This window comes from Emydura macquarii, unplaced genomic scaffold, assembly GCF_026122565.2.
Source record: "Emydura macquarii macquarii isolate MOO-44397 ecotype Brisbane River unplaced genomic scaffold, CSIRO-AGI_Emac_v2 contig_2948, whole genome shotgun sequence".
In the NCBI taxonomy this organism is placed as follows: domain Eukaryota; kingdom Metazoa; phylum Chordata; order Testudines; family Chelidae; genus Emydura; species Emydura macquarii.
In genome coordinates, this window is record NW_027133085.1 from 6247420 (window position 1) to 6272929 (window position 25510).

At 40.5% G+C, this 25510-nt stretch overlaps 1 protein-coding gene across 2 annotated transcripts in view; it reads left to right on the plus strand.

Moving 5' to 3' along the window:
• Positions 1-22377, plus strand: part of MOCOS (molybdenum cofactor sulfurase) — a 327221-nt gene extending 304844 nt beyond the window's left edge. The window contains exons 13-16 of one of the 2 annotated variants that reach the window (XR_010924157.1): positions 3845-3971; positions 10095-10199; positions 10438-10554; positions 21443-21511. Coding sequence is in view for 1 of the 2 variants with exons in the window: in XM_067569886.1 (XP_067425987.1) it covers positions 3845-3971; positions 10095-10199; positions 21443-21589 (379 nt within the window). In the remaining variant the exon portion in view is untranslated. Of the gene's footprint in view, positions 1-3844; positions 3972-10094; positions 10200-10437; positions 10555-21442 lie in introns of both variants that reach the window. The other variant, XM_067569886.1, reaches the window with a different exon arrangement.
• Positions 22378-25510: the final 3133 nt, after the last annotated feature.

Consider the following 25510-nt stretch of genomic DNA (forward strand, 5'->3'; position numbering starts at 1 on the left):
TCCTCAAGCCTCTGCCCAGCACTGCCCCTCACTACATCTCCGTTCTCATTTCCTCCCCCTTCCCACTTCACTGCCTTTTCTCCTGCCATGTCTCCTACTCCCTATGAATGGAACTCCCTCTCTCTCCCTGTTGACCAGCATAGGTGGGAAGAATCCTCCCCATTCCACCATGCAGAGCAACTTTATAAGGGTGCTGGGGAGAGAATTTTAGCCCAAAGGTACAGCACCGCTCGGTAGCTGTTCCTAAATCACTGCATGCTAACTTTCCAAATACTGAACTACACAATTTAGTTTAAAAAACCTATACATGCGAAGTCTTTATTAAATTTCTTTTTCCCCTGGGGAAACAGTAATTAGTTTCTTTACATATAGGGTTGTTTTGTTTAATGACAATTGGTTATGATTTGGAGGCACTTTAAGTTTTCAATTGAATTTTAATAGTTTCTCTTTGTTTTTACCTTTCCTATGTAAAAATTAATCTTCCACTTTGCAGTTCGCTCTAGGGAGATGATCTAAAACAGTAACTGCCATTTAATTAAACGTTAGAATGTAACAAAATGCTGCAGAATTATGTCCCTACAGAGGCATCCATCTTTCTGGTGCTATTGCTGCTGACCGCCTCCTTGAAGGCGGGCAAAAAATGCCACTGTCTGACATAATACTCGAAAGTTCTTTGGTTGAAATATGCACTTAAAGATGCACATAATTATTTTAATTTTGTTTGTTAAATAAATGTAATGAGAGTGATGGAGCTAGACTAAAATCCTAGCTGCAAACTCTGAATCTCTAATTGGCCAAAACAGAAACCTGGATCTGAATATTCCTAAAACCCAGCTTCTTTCTATATTTCAAGTGGCAGGAAATGCTTCAGTGCATTAATAATTGGGATGACCTCCATGAACTTGGTAAGACACCCATATTTCCTGATTTGCTCAGCATTTTCCTAAGCAGAACATATAACCCACTCCTACGCCACGATCCATCTCTAATGAGACAGAAACAACAAATAAAAACCGTAGATAAGTTACATTTTATGGAGCATTCAGCAGAGTCAATGACATTACCATGTAATTCAGTGAATATGCTTTTCTTCTTTAGAAAAAAATATCTGTAGTTGTCCTAATTTGCAGGTCCTATGCCAAATTTTCCTGCTTCCTTTAGGTGATGAGTACATTAGCCTGGCCCTAAAATCAGCCTTTCTCCGTCCCTTCTGCATCCCCACTAACAATTCTCCTGTTTGCCTCCTCCTGTCTAATAAAACCTTCCCATTTAGTGCAGTGACAAGTGCAATCCCTCTCCACTGCTAGAATTCTCCCATACCTACCACACCTCCCTCCACTGACAGCTCTAGACGTTGTCACTCCTCCCCAAATATATGGGCTTCAAAAGAGGATCAAAAGCGATGGTGAGCCACAAAGAATCCACAGGGGTAGATGCTGTTAAAAGGAGGATCCCGTAGGGACAGCCACAAGTATCAAAGCAAAACATAGGTTATTCTCTAATCCAGAAACCGGAAACACTGGCAGCAATAAGGTTTAGTGCTTTCTCTGTTCCAGCACCAAGACCCAGTATTGTGCAAGGGCCTGAATGTGCACTAAATAGCACATTCAGCCCATACTGAAAGCTGACTCTGACAGAGTATATACTTTCACACATTTAAAACGTAAATGTTCCTTCACTCCATCCCCACATGTATGCCCCATCCCAAACACAGGGAAGAAACCTATGTAAAATGATTTCTTATTTATTATGACACACTCTTATTTCCTCCCTGGGTAACTGAATATCAGTATTCCAGTGTCAGTTTCTATTGATGCCCATATGCTGAAGTAATTAAAAAGAGTGTATCAACTGTGTGATGTGCTGTAGTATTACTATGGAGAACTTTCACCCCAACAACTAATCCCCGGACTCTCTGCAGTACAGTAAAAGATCTGTAATATTTGGGCCAGGCTGGGTGGTTTGGTGTGAAAATCCACACACACAATCCACATGCACACACATTTTAATTAGTATGCACATTTGTCTCTTATGCGCATACACAGTTTTTCTCCATTTTTAATTAAAATACATTTCCACCATTTTAATTAAAATAATACGAAACAATTTAAAATATTTTCTAATATTTTCCTAAAATATTTTTCTAAAAGAGCAACCTCTCTATTTCCCCAGGTTTCTGTTTCTATTTAGTTTAAAGTCCTCAGGTCTCAGCTGGTGGTGTTTTGGAAGTAGTTCTTGCACATCTGAGCTTAGAAAAAAATTAAATGGCCCTCACATGCTTGGGAGTGGTGGGGCACTGAGAGAGCCTCCTCCGGAAATCCTGAGGCTGGCCTGTACTTTCCACTAGCAAAGATTATCCTTTCAAAATGGAAGAGAGGACTGAGATTTCAAGGTTTGTAGCCAGCTTTGTGAAATTTGTATGCTATATGCCAGGGTGTCAAACTCATTTCCTATGGCGGGCCAGATTTGAATTAAATGTACTTCGAATGGGCCATACATACCATAAATCGAAAATTTTTCAAATTATTGTATTATATTATACTGTATTACTGTATTATAATAAAGTTTGACAAATTTCATTATATATAATCAAACCTAATTTGCTTCTTGGCATTTCTGCCAAGAATGAACAATAACACAACTCTTCTGAAGAAAAGAAGTTAAAATAGGAATTTGAAGAACCATTAAATTGAACATTTGTTTACAGTATGTGTGAGGTCACTTGTTTTACTAGGGGAAGCAGGTCCTATTTTTCAGGACCTATAGGAATATAAATGACCAATTAAAGCAAGTTCTTTGTTCCTTTTTTGGAATTTCAAAGATCTCTCTTTTTCTCTCCCCCTACCTTTATCAACTTTACCTTCCCCACTGGGATTCTTTGTTTTTAATCTTAAGAAGGCATCACACAGATTTATAGAACAGTGAGCAAAATGTTAAACCAGTGTAAATATCTAGCAATCGCTTACTGAGCGCTGTGTCTCATGCACACAGTGCTCCATGTGCTGCCGCCAGAGTACACAGACCTCATGGCCGCGCACTGCCGCCGCAAGATCTCGCAGCGTTGCACCTTCTGGTCACCAGGGAGTACAACGCCTCAAGGTGTTGTGCCAGCGTGCGCTGCCACCAGGGGCCAGACCAAAAAGTTTTGCGGGCCATAACTGGCCCACGGGCTGGATGTTTGATACCCCTGCTATATGCTATCTGCCACTTTGTCTCTCTCACATGCACATGCACAGCCATATGCTGGCAAATAAAACACATGTAGGGAGGTGTAGAGATCTTCACCCATGGATTTTTTTTTTAAATATCTGCTATTTGGTGCAATCTGATGCATTCCAAAGACAAAAGAATATTTCAGGGATAAGTTCTCTCTCACAACATTCTCTTTCTGGTCTTCTCGACCTCACAAGCCCACATCATCTCTGAATTTTTTCCTATATTTGTTTTGCTTCCTCTTTAGTTAGATTTAACCAGTCATGTGATCAGTTACCCAAAAGATCCACAAAGCCCTTCAATTCAGTAGCTAATGCTGAAATTAAATCATAGTGATCCTTCTCTAGTGCATATTTATCATTGCAATGCCACATACTTCCATATCTACCCTTATAGTTCCAGTTTACACCTCTTAAAATGCCTCCTGGTGGACTACAATTTTTTTTAAAATAGCTGTACCTTTATTATAACTTCTATAATAAAATTGCATTAAGAACTTGTTCTTAACAATTATGTAAATTAAAAATCTTGCTGAATCAGACCAGCAACTAGATATTCAAAGTGGGTGGATAATTACTGCAGGCTAATTAGTATGCCTTATTTTCTTCTGCTCTGTGGATCTTTGGGACAGACTGGAAGAGCCATTACAAACAGAGGAACTAATCCAACGCTTCCGTTCCAACATTGTGATCAGTGCAACAGAGTCTTTTGAAGAAGAGAAGTGGGTTGAGATTTCCATTGGTGCTTTGCATTTCCAGGTACAGTCTGACTTTTGTAGTGCTTTCTGGCTATAAAGCATTTTGACCTTGAAAACAGAGCAATTCTTTGCAAAGCTTAGGCCAAGTCTACACTACAAACTGAAATTGGTAAAACTACATTGCTCAAGGGTACGAAAAATCATAGTTATACTGACCTAACTCCCGCTCTAGACAGTGCTATGTCGATCAGAGAACTCCTCCTGTCAACATAACTACCACCGCTTACGGAGGTGGATTAACTACACCAAAAGCCCTGAGTGTAATGTAAAGACAGATTCTGTCAAATGTTGTCATTTTAAAAATTTCACCAAATCAACAATTTCCCTCGCTTCTCCAAATGAAAAGCATTTTCTACCACCAAGAAAAGTTCCTCTTGGCAGTTTTTGAGGCAAAAATCTTTACCTCTTATTTTCATTCAAAACATATAGATTGAGGCACATCCACAGAACATTTTAGCCCAAATCATGAGAAGTGACCTCTGATTTCAAATTGCCCTTTTTTTGGATGCTCACTTGAGACGTAAGGCTCCTCAGAATGAATATCCAAATCAGAAGCCATTTTTAATATTTTGTGACTTTTTGTTTTTTTAAAAAAGCAATGAAAATATAATTTTTCACCATAGTTTGGTTTTTTAAACCACCTGACTTACAAAAAATGTCTTAATTAAGAGTTTTGCTTCTCAATAAATATAATCAGAGCACATTTTTAAAGTAAAAATGAAGTTAAAGGGTACAGTCTATAATTATTATGATTTTTTACTATTTCTGCATCGTTTTAGTTCCATGAATCAGAATTTTATAAAGTCACCATTTCACCACAGGTGCTACAGTAGTTTTTAAGTTACACACTTCTAGAATTGTAAATCTACAGTATCTCAGTTAACACAGTGGCTAAATGAAGACATGTTAACAACAACCACTGCCCAAAATATCCGTTGTGCTGGGCCAACAGAACCTTATCACACAGTCACACACAAAATGTTCATCAAGATTGTCAGACACCCTTACAGCTGTGTCAAGCAGCAAGGGAATCAGCCTTATCAGTGTTCTTAGGGTATGTCTTCACTGACGGCGGCAAATTCGCCACCATCAGATTGATTTATCCAGATCGATTGAGCGGAAGTCTGTTTACTAAAACCATCTCCCCAACAAGCAAAGCACTGTGTCGACGGGTACACATTTCCCATCGGTGTAGCGTAGTGGAGACGGCACACAGAAGAGGATTTAAGAAATCAATGTAAGTTACGCAAGCTACTCTATGTAGTTTGTGTAACTCCTGTCGACTGCTGCTGAATTTCCCCATAAGTATAGACCAGGCCTAAGATCAGCTATGGGCTGGTCATTATGATGGCAACAAGCCCAACGGAATCAAGCAAAAGCTGAAAAGTGCCATTGCAACAGTAGAGGCAGCAAATGGAAGTTGAGCTCACACATACACAAACACCAAGCAACAGGCAGAGAGAATATAGGATAAAGGGGGGAAAATAGAAACTTTTTATTCAAGCCACTGCTGAAATATTCTGATTTCTATGGCTTACAGCCTCGTAAGTATCTTGAGACACTAGAATTGCCTTCTTGAGCTGCCTGCATCTGTGTTTCAGGGAGGTTTTGAAAGGGGCGGGGGGGTTAAATTGTATTAATATCCTGTGTCTTTTTCTGGATAGTGCACTTTATTATATAACCCACTGCTGATTCAAATTAGCTCTACAGAGCACTTTTGGATGGCACGTTTAGTGGGAAATTGCATTCCCTGTTTTTGATGCATCTCTTTTCTCTATATATAGTTGCATGAATGGAGATTACAAACATCTTTGGTTCTTGGGCTATGCAAACTGGGTGCAAGCTGTAGCAGTTACCTATAAAAGGATCTTAGCAGACCAAACCTTAACAATTTCAGTCTCGATTCACTTGGGTTATCTCTTCCTATCTGTCTCTTCCTTATCAGTCTTTTTTTGTCTTAGAACAAAAAGATGGCAAGATTTTCTTTATTATATTTAGGGCTAACAAAAGAAAATTAAGAAGTCAGTGCCTATTTTAGTTTCATTGTTTACTTTAGCATTGAAAGAAAAGATCCTTAAATTCAGCCACTATTATATCAGTTGCAAAGTTAGATAATGTTCTAATTAGGTATGGGTGAATCAGCTCTGATAAAACAAGAAGCAACCTGAGCCTTCACCCAAAACTTCAACTGAACTTTCTCTGGAGTTTGAAAAAATTTTCACTTCTGATCTTTAGCAGTTTTCCTGGTTTCTTTCTGAAATTAGAGATGAATACAAACCAAAACTGCTGAGCTGATCTTTGTGGGAGAAGGGATCAGCATTCAGATCTAGATTCAAATTGGGCAAATGCCCACTATCTTTGTAATGAGCCAAACAATGACTCCAGGTCCCAAGAACCCAGATTTTTAAGGGTATGTCTACACAGCAGTGTAAGTCTAGGGTTAGTGGAACTTGAGTCAGCTGACCTGTGTCCGGGAACCCTGAGCTAGAGCATCTACACTGCATTTTAACTCTAGGTTAAGAATTTTCTGACCCATGCTCGAGCCTAGGGCCCTGACATCCACACTGCAGTGCGCAGGCTGGAGTCAAAGCAAACGTATCCCAAAGTGCCTAGCCTACAATGTTGACACTGTAGCCCTAGGAACAAGGTGCACTGTGGGAAAACTCTACTGCCTACCCTGTTTTCTAACTGTGGTGGTGCAATTGATGGGACTAATGTGCCCATAAGGAGCACATGAGTACCTAAACTGCACAATTAGCTCCTCTGGTGGCTGTCTCAATAGAATGACTGCAGTTTGAGAGGGCTTTATACTGAACAACCATCTAATCTGAGAATTGGGCTGTCCCCCTCTAGGCTGAGTCACATTGGCAGGAAAATGGCCATGTGCCCCTGTTCTGAGGATAATTAGGACATCAGTCTCCAGGGCTGTCAAACTATTAAAAATGAAACTTTGCAAGTCTTCATTTTTAAAATGGGATGTTCTCTGAAGGTCTTTTTGTTTGGTTGGTTTTTCAGCTATTTTTTTCTGTTTGTTTTGAAGTTTGACATAAAATGAAGGTATCAGATGGAAAACATACACACAGCCCAGCTTGGCTGCTGCCGGCTGCAGAGCGGGGAAGTGCATCCCTGGGGCTTGGAGTGCAGTCTGGGAGGATTCCCCAGATGCTCCCCTTCCCTGCAGGTCCCTGCTTGGTTCCCGCTCTGCTTTCTGGTGACCCTGCCCTCCCTAGGTTTGCAGGTGGACAGGTGCCCAGGCAGCGTGCACTATCTGGGCGGCAAGTGGCTCTGGCTCCTCCTTGCTGCTGTGCAGAATTTTCGCGGAGCAGGGAGGAAATCTGAAAGGTGGGGGGCTGCTCCCAGCTGCCAGGATGTTGGGGGTCATCCCTTCCCCAGCTGGGAGCTCTGTCTCTCCCCATCCCTGCAGGGTAGCCTCTTGGTCCCCACTTCACTCTCTGGCCCTTGCTCCCAGGCTCCCCCCACCCCACCCCGTCCTCCCTGGGGCTGTGTGTGCAGGGGCACCAGGACAGCATGCACCAAAATCTGGCTGTCCTCTTGTGACTAGGAAGCAGCTGTCTTTGCTTCTTCTGATCAGTCTCCATTGGAAACCATGCAGGCTGTCTGATAGCATGTTGGCAGACCGGTGTTCAGCAGACAATGGGTTAATGCTGATCTGAGCTGCTGCACTTGCAAAGGGAGATATGGCTTCCATTTGCAATAGTCTGCATCACAGATTGTCAGCGTAGAGAGGACTATGGAAGTTGCCCCAAAGAACTCTGGGATACATCCAGAGGACTTCCGGGACCTGAGTCAAGCTCATGTGCACGCAGGAAAGCAATAGGGCTGACCATAGGTCCCATCTCAACATGGTCTCGGACCCTCCAGCTCTGCAGGTTCCTGGGACCCTAGGTTCGAGCCCTAGGTTAACACAAGTGGTGTGTGGACACAAAGTGGGTTAGGCTTGAGCCCGGGCTGTATAGACATACCGTAAGAGGCTGGAGGCTTGTCCAGGGAAGGTTTTGTAGCTAGAACTCATGTCTGACAAAAATATAGTAGAAATGCTATTCCCATAATATTTCCAATCTGATTTAAATCAGTGAGTGCTAGTCAGTTATGCCTCAGATAAACCAATGAACCTTCTGAGATTCACCAGTCCTCATCATTATGATTATTTTGTTAATATTGGTAGAAACTGTGGACCATGCCTAACCTAATCCCATGCCTAATATAACATTAACTGTCAAAAAATATTGCACAATCAGGTTAAGCCAATGCATCATGTAATTCTTCTGACAGAAATCCTACATGTCTTTATCATGTTTCATCAATGAAGAGAATCCAGGTGTGAGACATTAGGTAGTGATCCACATATGCATCAAACATTGATTTGTTTGGCTGGTCTTTATCTCTACAATATGTTTTTGTAAGAAATGTATCACTTGAAATATAGAGGTGGCTTGTTCGCGCTTCTGCTTAGTGATGCTGATAAATGTGTGGATAGCAGAAGTGCTGATGCAATTACTAGAAGCTATGATGAAAATAACTGTCCTTCTCCTGAGCTCAGTGCACTGTAAGAGAAAGAGAGGCAATTGTTTAGCTGCTTGTCTATAGTAAGTACCAGGAGAAAATATATAACTTGCCTCTGCTTGTCTGAGCTCATGTTCTTTGCTCAATTAGCTATAATAAATATGAGACATAGCAAGTTAAGACAATTCTTTGTGGGTAAAAATACTCTACAAAGGACAGCCTTGACCTGCAGCCAATCATTTTATTATTATTATTTATTATTTGTACTGCAGTAGTATGTAGGAGTCCAACTCAGGACCCCATTATGCTAGGTACTGTAAAAACAGAGAACAGAGCTACACTCCAATTTAAAGTAGAGATTGTCTCAAGCAGCAAAATTTTCAACTGATCTTAATATCAAACACCCCCCAAATTAGGGATATTTGGAGCTGTGGTTTTGGATCTGGCTGATCTCTAGTTTAGAAATGGTATAACTGAATTATTTTAGAAATTTTAGCCTTTGTCTGCAAGGTAAATTGTCTTTTCCATCCCCTGGTAAATCCTTACATGGAGTCGATGCAAATACTGATGAAATAACAGAAGGAATTATATTAATGGTGCTTGATGCCAGTGAAATGGTAGAAGAAGTTGCTATTACACTCAGACAAAGCAAAGCAGAGAAAAAAATCTCCTTCTTTCTCTCTTATACTGTCTCTTTTAATAAAATATTGACTATGCTAGAATTCAGCAGTGCATTATCATCTGAAGAATCGTAGCCAAATGTATGGTTTGGATGATTATACTGGAAAGTTTTACAACCCTAAAGAACTCAAATGACACTTCAGATCAGCATATAAAAACATGACCTTTGATTATTTGCCCCATTATCTGTTTCAGTTTTTGTCTGTTTAATCTAACAGAATGAGGGAAAATTGCATTAGACTTCAGAAGTTGAAATACTGTAAGAAACTGTTGGTTACTTTTGAATTCTGAAAAAGTTCCTGATGCAGTAATTGAGTGAAACTGTCATGTTATCTTTATTCTAATCCCCCCAAAAAACTAAAAGAAATTCACATCAGTATAGTTATAGTTCATCTGAAGAAAATGCAGATTTTGCTTTCCAAACATTCACAAAATGCCACTGAAAAGAATGCAAAATGAGGGCAAATCTGTGCATTTCAATCACAGTGCGCAAACATGAACCAACAAAACCTATTATCTTACTCAAGGGAGAACTCTTCTGGTCAAATCCTAAAGCCCTTACCTAGTTTTTACTCATAGCTCTGCCAGTCAAACTTTCTTTTTAAATCAATGAGCCAAACGAAATCAGTGGGAATTGCAGATACCCACAGTGTCTCAGACTTAGTCAAGTGGGAGTTTGCCCGAGTAAAGAGTGAGTAAAAACAAAGTAAGGACTTCAGAATTTGCCCCTTTGACTAGCCCCTTTGACTAGCAGAGTCAGGTGAACAGGACTTGGCCCTTTTACGTAATACAAGAATGTTAAAAAAAGTTTGTGAAATGTTTGTTATTAAAATACCATGAAGGTCAGAGACTAGTCCTAATATGTAACTGTTTGACTAATATACAACTGTTTGAGAACCTCTTTCTGTTGAAATTTCAGGTTGTAGGTTCATGCAACAGATGCCAAATAATCTGCATAGATCCACAAACTGGACAACGAAACAAAGAATTTTTGCAGACTCTGTCCTCCACCAGAGGTAGAAAGGTCAGTCTGATTCTGTAAAATATCCGTGCAGAAAGATCTAGTAGAGTCTTGATGATTTGTATAATGTAGTATCTTTTGCTAGAATATTCAATGTTAAGGGGTAATAATGATCTTCATTTGTCTTGTCTGCAGAAAGATGATGCATTGAAATCCTAACATGATAGGGTTTATTTATATAAAAACGTGCATCTCATTCCTGGTTCAGAAATTGATCGTGAATGTTGTGACATTCCCCTAGTGCAATCTGGACTGGTGAATTGCTGTGTCACCCCAATCCCCCACTCCTGGAGCTCGTCTTACTCGTCTTTGCTGTGAGGACTCCCTCTCCTGGGTGTCCATGCACAGCCTCCAGCAAGTAAGTTGCCCCCAGCTCAGTGAGTGAGTGCTTCTAGCCAGCCACTCTTTGGGTTATGCAACAGAATGACCCCAGCCATATCCCCAATCCCAGATGCAACCCTAGGAACTGCTGTCTTACAATGTTCAGTGCTGCCCACTAAACACTGCAAGCTCATATGTTTGTCAGTTTATCAAAGAAATTGATATGCACCAGCCTTGTCACTTCAGATGGAGTCTCTAACACACCTTAAACCAAATGCACTGTTTTAGGTGAAAAAAACAAGCAAGTTTATTAAACTACAGATGAATTTTAAGTGATTATAAGTCAGAGGAAAGCAAGTCAGGTTTAGTCAAAATAAATAAAAGCCAAACCCATTCTAAACTAAGCTTAACACTTTCAGCAACCTTACAAACTTAGATGGTTCTCACCACAGGCTGGCTGGATTCCTTTCCAGCCAGGCTCTCCCACAGATCAATACTTCAGTTGCTTGGTGGTGTTTATAGATGGAGGTGGAAGAGAGAGAGCATGGCAAAATGTCTCCCCTTTTTAAAATGTTCCTTCTCCCCTCTGGGGCATTGCTCCCTGACCCCTTTTCAGGGTCAGGTGACAAACAATGTCCTGAATCAGTGAGCAATACCTTATCATGGCTCAAAGCTGGCCAAGGAAAAGGGGGGTAACTCACTTGAGAATCCCTTTGATCCTTTTTGATACCTAGGCCAGTCCTTTGTTCTTGGAATGCTTGGTTTGTTTTATGCATGCCTTAGTGAGGTACAACTGCTCCTCTACTCCAGGAAAGTTCTGCCTGAATGTTTTAAGCTATGAGGACAGTTCTTTGGGAATATTACATAGCGGAGTCTCGTAACCAGACACATGACATTGCAACAAACATATTACTACAGGAATAATGCTCAGTACATCATGAGCATTCCAAAAACATCTTACATGACATATTTTGCATTAAACAACACACAATTACACTATAAGGGTGAACATAAACAATACACAATTACACTATAAGGGTGAACATGAGGGTGCCGTGTGTCACAAATGTACAGTAGATGGAATATGTATTTTTACAAGATTTGCTATGATTATTTATATACCATCAGCTTTCCAACATATTTATTTTGGTCATTAGAAACCCAGATGGATTCCTACTAGCCTTTTTCGTTATTCAGGAAAGAATATGCAGAAAATCATTGTTAGCCTGCACTGTGTTCTGTGATTAGACTGTTAGCTTGTAACCTAGCTCTTACTTATGGAGATTTCGCCTTTATTGTGGAAGTCACAATGCTGGAAAGGTGGATCAAAGATGTGAGTATGGGTGAAGAGTAAGATGATCAAATAGTAATGAATTGATTTGTGAATATTTGTAAATAAAAGGGCCTGGTTATTGTTTATTGTGGTTCCTAAGGTCATTTTGGTCTTGAACTGTGAGTATTCAGACAGCCAATAGGTATTCATGAATGCTAAAAGGGTCACAGATTTCACTATCAGTGTTTGTAGCTGAAAATTCATCCCATAAATTCATTGTTATGTACTGTTCATTATTCTGCTGTTTATACAATCCAATCAGGGAGCAAAAAGCTATATCATTTGACATAGATGACCAGTCATATAATATGACTAAACCTGCCCATAGTCAAAGCGAACATTTTGCGGAGAAATTATTCGTCCAGACTATGCAGCAAAGACTTATAATTACAGATGCTCCTGATTAGCCAGAAAGCATGAGGGACTTGGATTTTATTTGGGTACCTGGGAGTTCAGATAATCAAGAAGATAGGAGCCATTCAGCAGCAGGGTGGCCTCCCCCACAGCCGTGCACTCCTCCTTCATGCAGTCCTGGATGGGGGCCTCTGCTCTATTATCTGAACCTCCACATTGTCCATATTGCTTCCTCCTCCACCCAGCAGAAGATGCATGCTAGAGAACAAGAGAGGGATTTGGATAATACAGAGATTTGGATAAAAGGGTTTTGGATAAATGGGTGTTTATTCACTGAAAAAAACAGCATCACTCTGAACAATTCACTAACCAAATAAGGGGCTACATTTGTAATGAATGTTATTCACAGTGAATAGTTCAGCCAGCTTTAAAAGCCAACCGTCTGGCTTGGAGTAAGAAGACTCAAAAAGGGTAGGTTTGGGCGGAGGTGCACTTCTAGGCACAATTTACTACTGATCTGAAAAGGAGAAGAATGTATTCCTGGCCAGTGTATACAGATGGCAGCACCATGTGCACTGAGTAGCTGGGCTCTTGGCCATACTAAAAAGCCTGATGACAGGAGCTCTTTGAGGCAATGACGAACAGTTGTTGCAATAACTGAGCTACTGTACTATGCCCTCCTGAGTACCAGACAGGAATCTTGCCCTGCTGCCTTGCAGTTTTTGGTGGGGGGAGGTGTTGAGAAGATCCTCTCCTCCTCAGAAGTGCCACCCATACTAAATTTGACCCCAAGTATTTACTCAAAGTCTCCATTGAAGGAATCCTCTCCAAACTCAAGGGAATTCTCAAGAGGCAAGAAAAATGTCCCTGGGATACGAGCTCGCAGCAGAGATTGAAATGAAGCATTTCCTGCATACTCCCCGCAGCAGTGATACGCTTCTATTTGCATTTCTGATTTAATCATAATCAAAAGCTCTCTTGATACAAATACTCCTACAACCAAATAATACATTAACACATAATTCAAGCAAAGGGAGCAATCTACCCCTCTTAGAACCTAGCATCAGATAAGTGTAATATGGCAAACTGAAAGAGCTGTAAAACATGTTGCTGCTATTCACAAAGGGAAAAGAATTCTCCTTCCCTATTCTTGAACCTTGCATCATTCATAGTGGAGAGGGTGGTTCAAATGCTACATAACAGAAGATATGCACCCCTTTGGTAGTTCAGGGGCCACATGCATTCACCATATTCTTTTCAGAGGTGTTCAATATTATTTTATTTTTGAGGTTCACAGGAAAATAGTAGTGCACAAGAATACAAATGCAGTGAAAGAACCCCTGCAAAGTGCTAGTAATAAATAATTGTCCATAAGATTGTTATTGCAAGTGCGACGAGTAAACACAGTGAACAGGATCTAAGTGAATAGTTATTCCGTAGTGAATCAATACATAATAATAAATAAATAAATTCATTGTTTTTGCAGTTTGGGTAGCCAAGACATTAAAGGCAGTGTTGTGTGGATGCTTTAGTGGCCTGGACATAAGCTATATTATGACTTAATTGGCATCACAGAATTTGGTGGAATAGAGGGGTACAACTTGTTCAGGATGCACAGACAGAGAAAAAAGGGAGGAGGTGCTGCATTATGCATCCAGAACATATACAAGTGTTCTGAGCTCCAGAAGGAAATACAGTATTATTTATCTTACTTTCCTTTAACTGGCTCTCCACATTTACCGAACAACCAGGACTCCAAGGCCAGACATGGGCTCTCTCTTTTGTGGCTGCTAGGTGGCACTGCAGCATTGCATTTTGCCCATTCTCCAGTTTATCCGGAGTTTTGATTGTCCCATCTGGCCCTGGTCCCAATTAGACCAGATAAATGGTGTTCTGCTGTAGCTGAAAGTGTCTGGGTATAAGATAAAAAGAGGGGGGACATATAGGGGTGATGTCTTGGTCGGGATATACTGTAGATCACCAAATCAGGAAAAGGAAGTGGATGGGCATTTCTAGAACAAATAATCCAAAATACAAAATCTGATAGTAATGACTGGGACTTTAACTACCCAGATATCTGTTTGAAAAATAATACAGCAAAACATAAAATTTGCAGTAAGCTCTTGGAACGTATTGGGAACAACTTTTTGTTTCAGAAAGTGGAGGAAGTAACCAGGGAGTCAGCCATTTTAGACTTGATTCTGCTCAACAGGGAGGAAATTGATTGTGAATGTGAAGTCGGAAAGTGATTTGGGTGTAAGTGATTGGGAAATGATATATTTTGTGATTTCAAGGAAAGGAAGGAGTGAGAGCAGCAGAGTAAGAACAATGGACTTCAAAAAACAGAATTTAACAAACTCAGAGAACTGCTAGCTAAGGTCCCATGGGAAGGAAATCGAAGGGAAAAAGTTGTTCAGGAGAACTGGCAGTTTCTCAAAGAGCCAAAATGAAAGGCACAACTGCAAACTATCCCCATGACGAGGAAAAATGGAAAGAATAGTAAGAGGCCAATATGGCTCCATCAGGAGCTCTTTAATGATCTGTAACTCAAAAGGGAATCCTACAAAGAGTGGGAAAATAGACAAATTGCTAAAGAGGAGTACAAAAGAATAGCACAAGCATGTAGGGACTGAATCTGAAAGGCCTAAGGCACAAAATGAGTTACACCTAGTAAATGACATAAAAGGCAATAAGAAGAAGATAAAGATGACCTAGGGAATTATAGACCAGTCAGCTTAACTTTGATACCTGAAAAGATACTGGAATAAATTATTGATTATTTTGTAAGCACCTAGAATATATGAGGGTTATAAGGAATAGCCAGTGTGGATTTGTCAAGAACAAATTGTTCCAAACCAAACCCATTTCCTTCTTTGACCGAAATACTTCCCTAGTGGATGGGAGGCTGGGAGGGAACAGAACACATGATATGTCTTAATTTTTAGTAAGGCTTTTGACATAGTTTCACATGACATTCTCATAAGCAAACTAGGGAAATATGATCTAGAAGAAATTACTATAATGTGACTGCACCATTGGTTGAAAAACATTGTTATCAATGGTTCACTGTCAAACTCGGAGGGCATATCAAGTGGAGTCCTGCAGGGGTCAATCCTGGGTCCAGTACTGTTCAATTTTTCTATTAATGACGTGGATAATAGAATGGAGAGTGTGCTTATAAAAACTGAGGATGAGGCCAAGCAGGGAGGGGTTTAAGCATTTTGGAGAACAGGATTAGAATTCAAAAGAACCTTAGCAAATTAAAGAATTGGTCTGAAATCAACAAGATGAAATTCAATAAAGACAAGTGCATAGTATTACATTTAGAAAGGAAAAAATAAAATGCACAACTACAGAATGAGGACTAACTGGCTAGATGGTAGTACTGCTGGAAAGAAAGGATTTGGGGGGTTATAGTGGATCGCAAACTGAATATGGCTCAACAATGTAATGCAGTTGTAAAAAAGGCTAATATCATTATGGGGTGTATTAACAGGAGTGTCATGCAAGCCACGGATGGTAATTGTCGCACTCCGTCCGGCATTGGTGAGGTCCCAGCTGGAGTATCATGCCTACTTCTGGACACCACATTTCAGAAAGTTGTAGATAAATTGGAGAGAGTCCAGAGGACAGCAATAAAAATGATAAAGGGTTTAGCATATGCAACATCTGAGGACAGGTTTAAAAAAATGGGCATATTTAATTTTGAGAAAAGATGACTGAGGGGGGACCTGAGTGTTTGCAGTATTGTTGTAGCTGTGTTGGTCCCAGGATATTAGTAAGACAAGGTGGGTGTCGTAACATATTTTATTAGACCAACTCCTGTTGGTAAAAGAGACAAGTTTTTGAGCTACATTGAACTCTTCTTCAGGTCACCAGGGGGAAAGTGATAACAGTCTTCAAACATGTTAAGAGCTGTTATAAAGAGGATGCTGATCAATTGTTCTCCGTGTCCACTAAATGTAGGACGAGAAGCAATGGGCTTAATTTGCAGCAAGATACCCACCAATTCTACCTAAAGTGCTACCCTATGTGAAATGCACATGGTGCATTTACGTTCAGGCGTTGTCTATATTGGGCACCTTTGCATTGTTGCTAATGTTGTACCGCATTTGCTGTAGTGGAAACCCTTGGTGTAGATGCAATGCACCTTGTAAGACTGGCTTGCTGTTCAGTTACCAGAATTAGTCATACTATTGCAAACCCCATTATGCACTAGTGCAGTGTGTTGACATTATCAGTTTGCTCTGGTGTAACTATAGTTACACCAAAGCAAATTTGTGTAATCTATACATACACTTACTCACTAAAAGCCTGGTCCTGCAAGGTGCCAAGTTTCTCCTGTGGGAGCATCCTTTACTACCAGGGATATCAGCATGAGCTGGGAGTGCTCATCATCTTGCAGAATTAGACTGCAGCCTATTAAACTGTTTACAAAAACTGTGCTAAGGTTAGACAATTACTTCTCCTGTCTGATGAATTATCACTATCATCATCTTAATGATACAGTGCTTTACACAGTGCTAGTGTCTTTCATCCAAAGATCTGAAACACTTCTACAAACATTACTGTAATTTAACTTCACAACACACCTGTGAGGCAATGAATTGTTTATTATATCCTTTTGCTTCATATTGGTAAAATGAGGTAGACAGAGCATGAGTTTAATTATTCAACTGATAGAAAGCAATCCTCTGGTAGGTCCAGGAATGGAATCAAAGAGTGCTAACTCTCAGCCCCCCGCATTAAGTTCTTTTATGCAGCGCTTTAATGGGAGGGTTACATGTTCAGGCAAGACTGTATCCTCGTCAAGGTATAATCTGAACTAAGTGGAAGTTGAAAAAAAGTATTTTAAAGGTCTGTTCTGTCTACTACTTTGTCAGCCATACCACCTCAGGCTGTTGTGTTGTGGAGAATCAAACCCAATGTATTTATATGTAAATAAAGGAATGCACATTGCATGCACCCATTTATGTGGTTTATATAATTGAAATAACACTTATGAATGACAATACTTTATATCTATTCCTAAAGTGACAATAAGGACTGTCCTATGATACATTCTTGTGTGAGGATAAGTGAATTGCACTCAAACTCCTGCTATTATGTATTGTGCTTTTACCACACAAGTGGTTTGACAGTATTGTCCCCTGTGATGATTGAGAGAAATGGGAAGCTAATGTTACTCCTCCCTTGCTGAGATCAAAAGACAGAGTATATGAAGCCACAAACCTCACAGCTCAGCATTCTCTGCTTCATTCATGGATTGTATTGGAGAGGTTGTATGCAGAATAAAATGCCCTTGAAGTCAGAAAGAGGTAGTGACACAAAGAGATTAAGTGGTTCATAACTCTTCAAGCTATAATCTCAAGGACTGAAAACCTCAATTTTTTAATTGGGGCTTAGTACACACTTACTGGAACATTCGGCAGCAGTCGATGGGAGTTATGCAAGCTACGCAGAGTAGCTTGCATAACTCCCATCGACTTCCTAACTTCCCTTTAGCGCACCGTCTCCAGTTTGCTGCGTCGACAGGAAATACGCTTCTGTAATTACAAGAGGTAATTGCTTTGCTCTCCCATTCTCACCTCCTACTCCATGATTGTCATTAGCCCTCAAGTACCCAGCTTTCATCCACCTCCCCCATTGTTCTCTATGCATTTGTATATCTATGTTTCCTATTTATTGTATCATTCTATCTCTGCATCTGACGAAGTGAGCTGAGTCTTACGAAAGCTTATGCCTACAAAAATTAAATTTGTTAGTCTTTAAAGTGCCACAGAACTCTTGTTGTTTTTGCTGTATACAGACTAACATGGCTACCCCTCTGGAACTTAGCACACAATGTTCATCAAATAATGGGACAGGCCCAGACCTGATGGCTACAGGAGAGTAGTGGAGAGTATCTATATTAGCCCCAGGATCAACAAATCCCTGTTCCCTGGGTGATCCAACTGGGGCTACTCCAGGGCAATTAGGCCAATTAGGCCAGCTGAGGCCAATCAAGGAGCTTGCCACAGCAGTTAAAAGCCTCCCTGTCAGGCAGACGGGGGCAGCTGGAAGGGAGTTAAGAGGAGGAGCAGAGTGGAGCAGAGGAGAGCTGCTACAGGGTTTGGAGCAAACACTGTTGCTACCACCCCAAAAGATACCAGAGACAAGGGGGGTGCCCGTCCAGGCACGGCCAGGGATCCAAGCCACACAGGCCTGAGGGAGAACCCCACCCCCACCCAGTTCCAGGAAGTGGACCATGAGCAGTGGGGCCAAGGACAGGCGACCCAGGGAAGGGAGTAAGTCATGGACTGAGCAGTTTTGAGACTACTCCACACAGGGTGCCTGGGTCGGGGCCCGGGGCAGAGGGCAGGACCAGGCCCCCCACTGCTCCCACCCAGGCCTATCGCCGGCACAGCCGAAGAGGGCGCAGGATCCATGAAAGGGCAGAACAGGCCACCCTCGCCACAATAAGTATTTGCACAAATATTCACACACAGCCATCTTGAAAGCTCTTTGGGACTCATCCAATCAGGAAGTTTAAAAAAAAAAAAAAGCATGTGATTTAGGTAGCTGATCAAAGCAGCAAATTTTGAATGGTGAGTATTTGAAATAGTGTTTGAGCAATCCAAAAGCTGAAATATGTTCACATATACCATTTGTTTAATAATTTCAAACAATTAACAAAAAATCAAAGTTGGGTCTGAAATAATTCACAAACTTAAAAAAAAAAGATAAATTAAATTCTACATGGTAAATAATTTGCCCAATTATTTGGTTTTGGAAATAAACCAAGAAGTCAATACAATAATATGTACACAAAAATAGATTTTAATGATAAATAGTAAAGTTTATTTAGAATAAATTATGAAATTTGTCTGAAATACGTTTCATTGTAGCCTAATATTTTATTCCTTTTACAATATTATGTTGCTGATTACCTGATTTTTTGAAAGTAATACAATTAAGGCATAATATTAGCTTCGCATTATCTGATGGGGAAATAATCCAATTCCCAGTAGGTTAACTACAAGGCTGAAAACAAATAACTGATGCCAATGAAAAAAGCAGTTTATAGGCAAGAAAAAGCACAGTAAGATTTATTTAATGTAATAAAAGATTTTTAAATAAACAAGAAAGTAATATTTGAATTTTAATGTTATGGCTGATCTGGATTGGTAGCTAGAGTTTTTGAAAAGTGTCTTGATACATCATTATTATTCTAATGTTTTTCAGAATTTCTGTACAGCAGTGATTCTTAGATATGTTGCCATCATACCACACTTGTAATAGCAATGCAATTTGGCTCTGGTCTCACCTTCACATGCGGTAGACACAATATTCAAATACATCAACTATTCATTAAATACCAGATCATTGAGAGTGAAGGAGGAAAGATACCGTTGGTGCTGGCACTGCACTGGCTTCTGGTGGCCAGGAGGAGTCATTTATGGTAAACACTGGTCAGTCCTGGCAGCCCTGCTGGATACGTGAGATCCCAAGAAGTCTGTGGGAATCTATATAGGGAATTTAAAAAAAAAAAAATCACATGCAGTTTTTCTTATTTTCAAGATTGTAAATTAAAATGTGAGACAAGCGTTTCAGGCCCTACTGAGACATTCTCCAGGACCCTGCTGTTGAACATTCACCTTACCGAAAAGGAGAAGGTCTCTTCATTGAGTCATATTCCCTAATTCTGAAGATATACTTAAAATTATTGTATGTTTCCATCTTACCTTAGGACATACTTTCCTGAATTCAGCTACTGAATGCTTCTTGTTTACTACAGACCCCTTTTGCTAGAAAATATTTAATTAACCTGAATAGGTTTGCTCTAATTCTCAAATTCAGTTCTTTTATTTGAATACTGACAATGGAGTTGGTCAGAAAATGGAGAGGGGGTTTCATGGAAAATTTTGACTTTTTGTCAGAATACTCAAACCTGAAATTTTTACTGTTTTCAGAAATTGAAAATGGAAAAAAAAATGGCTGTGGACTGCCAAAAACAAAATAAAACAAAACAATTGATCAAAATCTGCAAAAAAAACAAAGAAAGAAAGAAAGCATTTCAGTTTTCAACATAAAATGTTCTATTTTCAGATTTCTGGCTTTGTATTCAAAAATCAAGAATTTTGAGGCAAGTAGACACTTTATGTGAAATTTATTTTTTTAGTTTAAAACTCAATTTTCACTTTAAAAAAAAAAAAAAGTTTTTTAATGGACAAGTGACAACATTCTTCCTCTAGAACTATTCTGAGGATCTGGAGATATTTTTCAAGATAGCAAGACTGATAGTAAGACCTTTCTTTCACATTTTTAAAATTACCAGGAGTTAGGAAACAAAAGTATGTTGGAGAAAACACACCCTGAATCACCTCAGTAGTGATCAGTTTATTTAACATAACATTTCAAAAATACATTAAACATCAATTGTAGTCAATAGAACTATTCATATGCTGAAATTAAGCATGTGTTTAAGTACTTTGCTGGAGTGGGGCCAGACTGCTCAACACCTTAGAGAATCAAAACTGCAGCACATAAGATGAATGAAAGGTCAATGAGTGAAGCAGCTGTGCAGTATTATTTATCTTCATTGTTCAGTATTCACATGTATCACAGGGACATGCATATAATATTTCTAATATTAATCCGTTGGATGGCTTCACAGCTAATGACACATAAACCACAGCTTTACTAATCATCACACTTTCAGAACATTTTCTGTAAAATTTACCAAAATATTCATAAAAATAAATAAAGGGAACATTCACAAAGGCTAGACAGGACAAAGGTCTATTAACAAAGCAAATAATTCATGGTAGGAGATGCAAAACTTTGCTTAACTGTCTGAACATATGTGCAACCTTTCTCTGTCTAGCCTGTGGAAATTTATCTCAGAAATATATTAAATATATTTCTCAGAAAGCGAGAATGCTAATTAGATTACCAGGTTGTGAGGGAGTGTAAATTAAATAGGTAAAGTGAGAGACTGGTGATGAAATATGCTTTTATTTATCCATTTATTCTCTAGGTCTGCATTTTGAATAACCTGACATTGACTCTTAGTTATCAGTCTGTTATATTTAATGAATGAAACCCTATTTAATTATATAGAGTTGTGTTCTTGTCCTTACAGCAGCATTGTTCTTATAAACATTATCTTTATTGTGAGATGTGCTGGAGATCTGACAGTTCCAGATTTGGACAGACGCTGATTAATTTTGTTGTTGTTGTTGTTGTTGTTCTTTAGATGAATTTTGGCATATATCTGATGAATCAGGCCCTGTGCTCATCCCTTCCAAATATCTTGTCAGTGGGATCTCAAGTATTCCCAGTGTTGAAAGAAGATACAGAAATTCAAAGTCAACTATTCAACAAAGAAAAAACTTCAGGATAGCTTCCTTAGCTTGTCAAGTGGTACATGCATAATTTAGGCTCTTTAAAAAACCCATTACATGTATTTTAAAAATCAGGTAATTATTTAAAAATATATATATTTCATTGAATCATTCCATGGAATCATGCTTCTGATTTTATTCTATTCTAGTTTTTTTGTTGTTGTTAAAGCTGTCAGAACCCTCTGTATTTACATACTAGTAATTACACACCACCTACTGTTCACCCTCCCGCCCCATGAACAAGTTACATCAGTCCTCACAACTCTCTTTATTCAACTACTTCAGTATGCAACAGGTTTGGACAAGATTTATTGCAGTGTGGATGGCTCCAATACTAAGTTTAATGTTCTCATAAAAAACACATCTTAATGATGGAAAATAAATGTGGTAATATACTACTTCTTTATGTTGTTTCACTAAAAGCCACTTAAGAAAGAGAGGATGCAGAACTTGTTCTGGAGATGGTATGGGTAGAGAAGGAGAGAGTGGGAAAGGTGATGAGACATTATCACAGCTGATGGGAAGAGGATGCCTTTCAGCTTTTCCAAACTGAAAATGAAGGTGATATATGGACCATCCAAAAGAGGATGACAGAGGAGAGGAGCAAAAAGAGTGTGGAAATGGTATATCCCCTTCCCCCACTCCAGTAAGAGAGGGGAATTATTTCACTTTTGGGGTTTTATTGTTGTTTGGGTTGTTTTTTGTTTGCTAGAAACATTCTAAAGTAAATGATAGATTCAAAATGTTGTTTATAAAACAAAATTGCTCTAAAATAAATTACATTTGCTTTGGATTTTTTTCTTTCCCTTTTCCCATTTGCCACTTTTCCATCTGTTTTTTTTTTCTTTCATGTTTTTCCCCAGTCTGATTCTTCTTTTTTATTTATGTATAGATTTTTACACACGTCTTCTAATGAAAAATTTCACAAGTATAGTAAGTTAATTTTACGTACGACTCTTAAATGTCCTGAGTGGTCTCTTGCAAACTAAATGTCACGAGATTTGCTTCAGAGAAACCCTTAAAAGTTTGCTCACTTATCCAATTCCAAACTTTCTGAAGTACTTTCCTTTCCTGCTTTTTGTGCTGATCCCTGTGCTCCAGCAGCAGTCAGCATGGCTGGGCCCACTGACTCGCTGAGCAGTGGTCCCGGGGCAGCCTTGGGAACCACAGAGGCAGAAGCGGTCCCGAGGGTGGCCCGACCAGCGGCCGGAGCAGCAATCCTGGAGGCCATTTGAGAATGGTCCCTGGGAAGCTTGGAGCAGTGGGCGGCCGGGGGCAGTCAGCGCCTGCCACCAGATCAAGGGCCAGCCATTGGACCCCGGGATCCCCAGAGCATCCATGCCCCAGGACCCCCCAGAACAGCAGCACCCTGGGAGGACTAAGATTTAGTCATGGGTATTGTTAGTAAAAATCATGCACAGGTCATGGGCCGTGAATTTTAGTTTGTTGCCCATGACCTGTCCATGACTTTTATTAAAAATACCCGTGACTAAATCTTAGCTTTAGTTATTTCAAATTTGAACAGAGCCCAAGAGAACAACTGCCGGCCTGCTGAGTCAAACAGTCAGTCTGAAACAGGAATTATTAACAGTCATTGAGCTTAAGGCCAGATCATCTAGACAGACCCCAAGTACATCAGAGGCCACCAACAGCAGCCAGCACCCGCATACTAAGGCCAACAGCCGAAATTAGGTCAAAGTATTACAGCCCACAGGAGACCAAACTATTACCTGCCGCAAGCAAGGAATAGGAGGCACTCAGGTGCATGAATGTGATTGAGATATACACAGATATACCAAGCAACCCCCCCACCCCATGCTGCAGAGGAAGACGAAAGAACCCCAAGGTCACTGACAATCTGACAGAGGAAAATCACTTCCCAACCCAACGGATGGCAATTAGTTAGATCCTGGCATGTGAGCAAGAACTAGCCAACTACGTGTGTGTGTGCGCATTTGTGCGTGTGCACACGCGCCACCGTAGAGACTGGTCAACCCCATCCAGTGTCCCATCTCCAGCTGTGGTTATCTCTGATGATTCAGAGGAAGGAGACACTTACACACAATCAAAAAATAAATAAGGGGAAAATCCCTTCCTGGCCCCGCAGGTCACTGGCTAAAGCCCTGAATTATGAGGTTTTGTGAACAGAAGGCATAAACTTGAAGGGATCCGCAAGCCTACCGAGCTCTGCCCCCTATCATCCCAAGCAACCCCATGATTAATTTCTGGACTGAATTTGTTCATGGCTAGTTTACACCCATATATTCTTGTGCCAACGTTTTCCTTTAGTTTAAATAGCTCTTCACTCTCCCTAGTATTTACCCCCCAGTGTATTTATAGAGAATAATCATAGCCACCTTCAGCCTTTTTTTTGCCAGTCAGCACAAGCCGAGCTCTTCCAGTCTCCTCTCATAAGACAGGCCTTCCATTCTCCTAGTAGCTCTTCTCTGCAACTATTCCAGTTTGAATTAATCTTTCTTGAATGTGGGTGACCAGAATTGTACACAGTATGCCAAATGAGGTCTTGTACAGTGCCTTTTACAATGGCATTTATATTTAACTATCTCTTCTGGAACTGCATCGCTTGATACATCCTAGGATCTCATTTGTCTTTCTTGCTGCTTCATTACATTGGTGGCCCATAGACATCCTCTGATTGACCAGTACACCCAGGACTCTCTCCTCCTGGAGGGTTAGACTAGATGACCCTTGCGGTCCCTTCTAATCCTATGATTCTCCTCTGTTACATTCAACCGATGGGCCCCACCTCCTCCAGCTTTTAACAGAAATTTTGATTATTAGACCCTAAGTGTATGACCTTGCACTTTGTACTATTGAATTTCATCCCATTTCTGTTATGCCACTCCTCATGATCATCCAGATCTTTCCATATAATATTCTGACCCTCCTTGGTATTGACAATGTTTCCCAACTTTATAGCTTCACTAAATTTCACTAGCTCACTCCTCCTTTTTGTGTGATGGTCATTAATAAAAATATTGACTAAGATTGTTCCCAAGAGTGATGCTGAGAACTCCACTAATAACTGTTAAGACCAACAGGTCTTGAACCTAGGTCTGCAGGGTTCATAGGAGTGGCCACATGCCAACCCTGCATTTGACAGCCTGCTGACAATTGCTTACCTAGGACCCAGGAATCCCCGTCCCAGAGTGAGGCTCCATCCCTGAGGTCCAATTGGCAGAGTCCCAGAGTAGCTGACTGCCCTACCTAAGCCAGCAGCAGGAACAGGAAGCTGTCTGAACAACTCCACCCTGCTCTGACTGTGTGCCTTGTGCTTCCTGCTCCCCCTGCCCCAGCTTGATTTCTTGGCATCCAACCCAGCATGATGTCTGGCATCTGACTTGTGGTTCTGATCTCTAATTTGTCTTCTGCCTCTGACCCCCTGGTATCCTGACCCAGCCTGACTCTGTTTCATGACTCATGGTTCTGATCTCCAGTTTGTCTCCTGATCTCCCAGTATCCTGACGCAGCCAGCTCTTGATCCTGTCTCATGACTGCAGACTCTGGCTCCAACTGCTATGTCTGACCACCTGTGACAGCTTGTTCGGGCCACAATAACCCTGCAGGGCCAAGCCTGGTGCAAGAAGGATGGATCCAGCAGCACCATTGCGGCCACCAGAAGCACCAGAATCACCCAAATGGTCCCTCCACCTTCAGGTGGATAATCCTGACCTGGAGGCACAAGTTGCACAGCTGACCTTGGACAGTCAGTAGCTGCAGGAGCAAGTGAGGCAGCTCGGTGCTGAGAATACTGTGTTGTGAACACAGACTGCGCCATCTTGCCTTGAACATGGCCTGTGATAGCCTTGGCTGAATCATTTGGTGGGAATCATTGATAGTTCTGGGGTTTCATGAACCAGTGCCACCTTCTGTTTCTGATGTGTTGCCAAACCTATGCC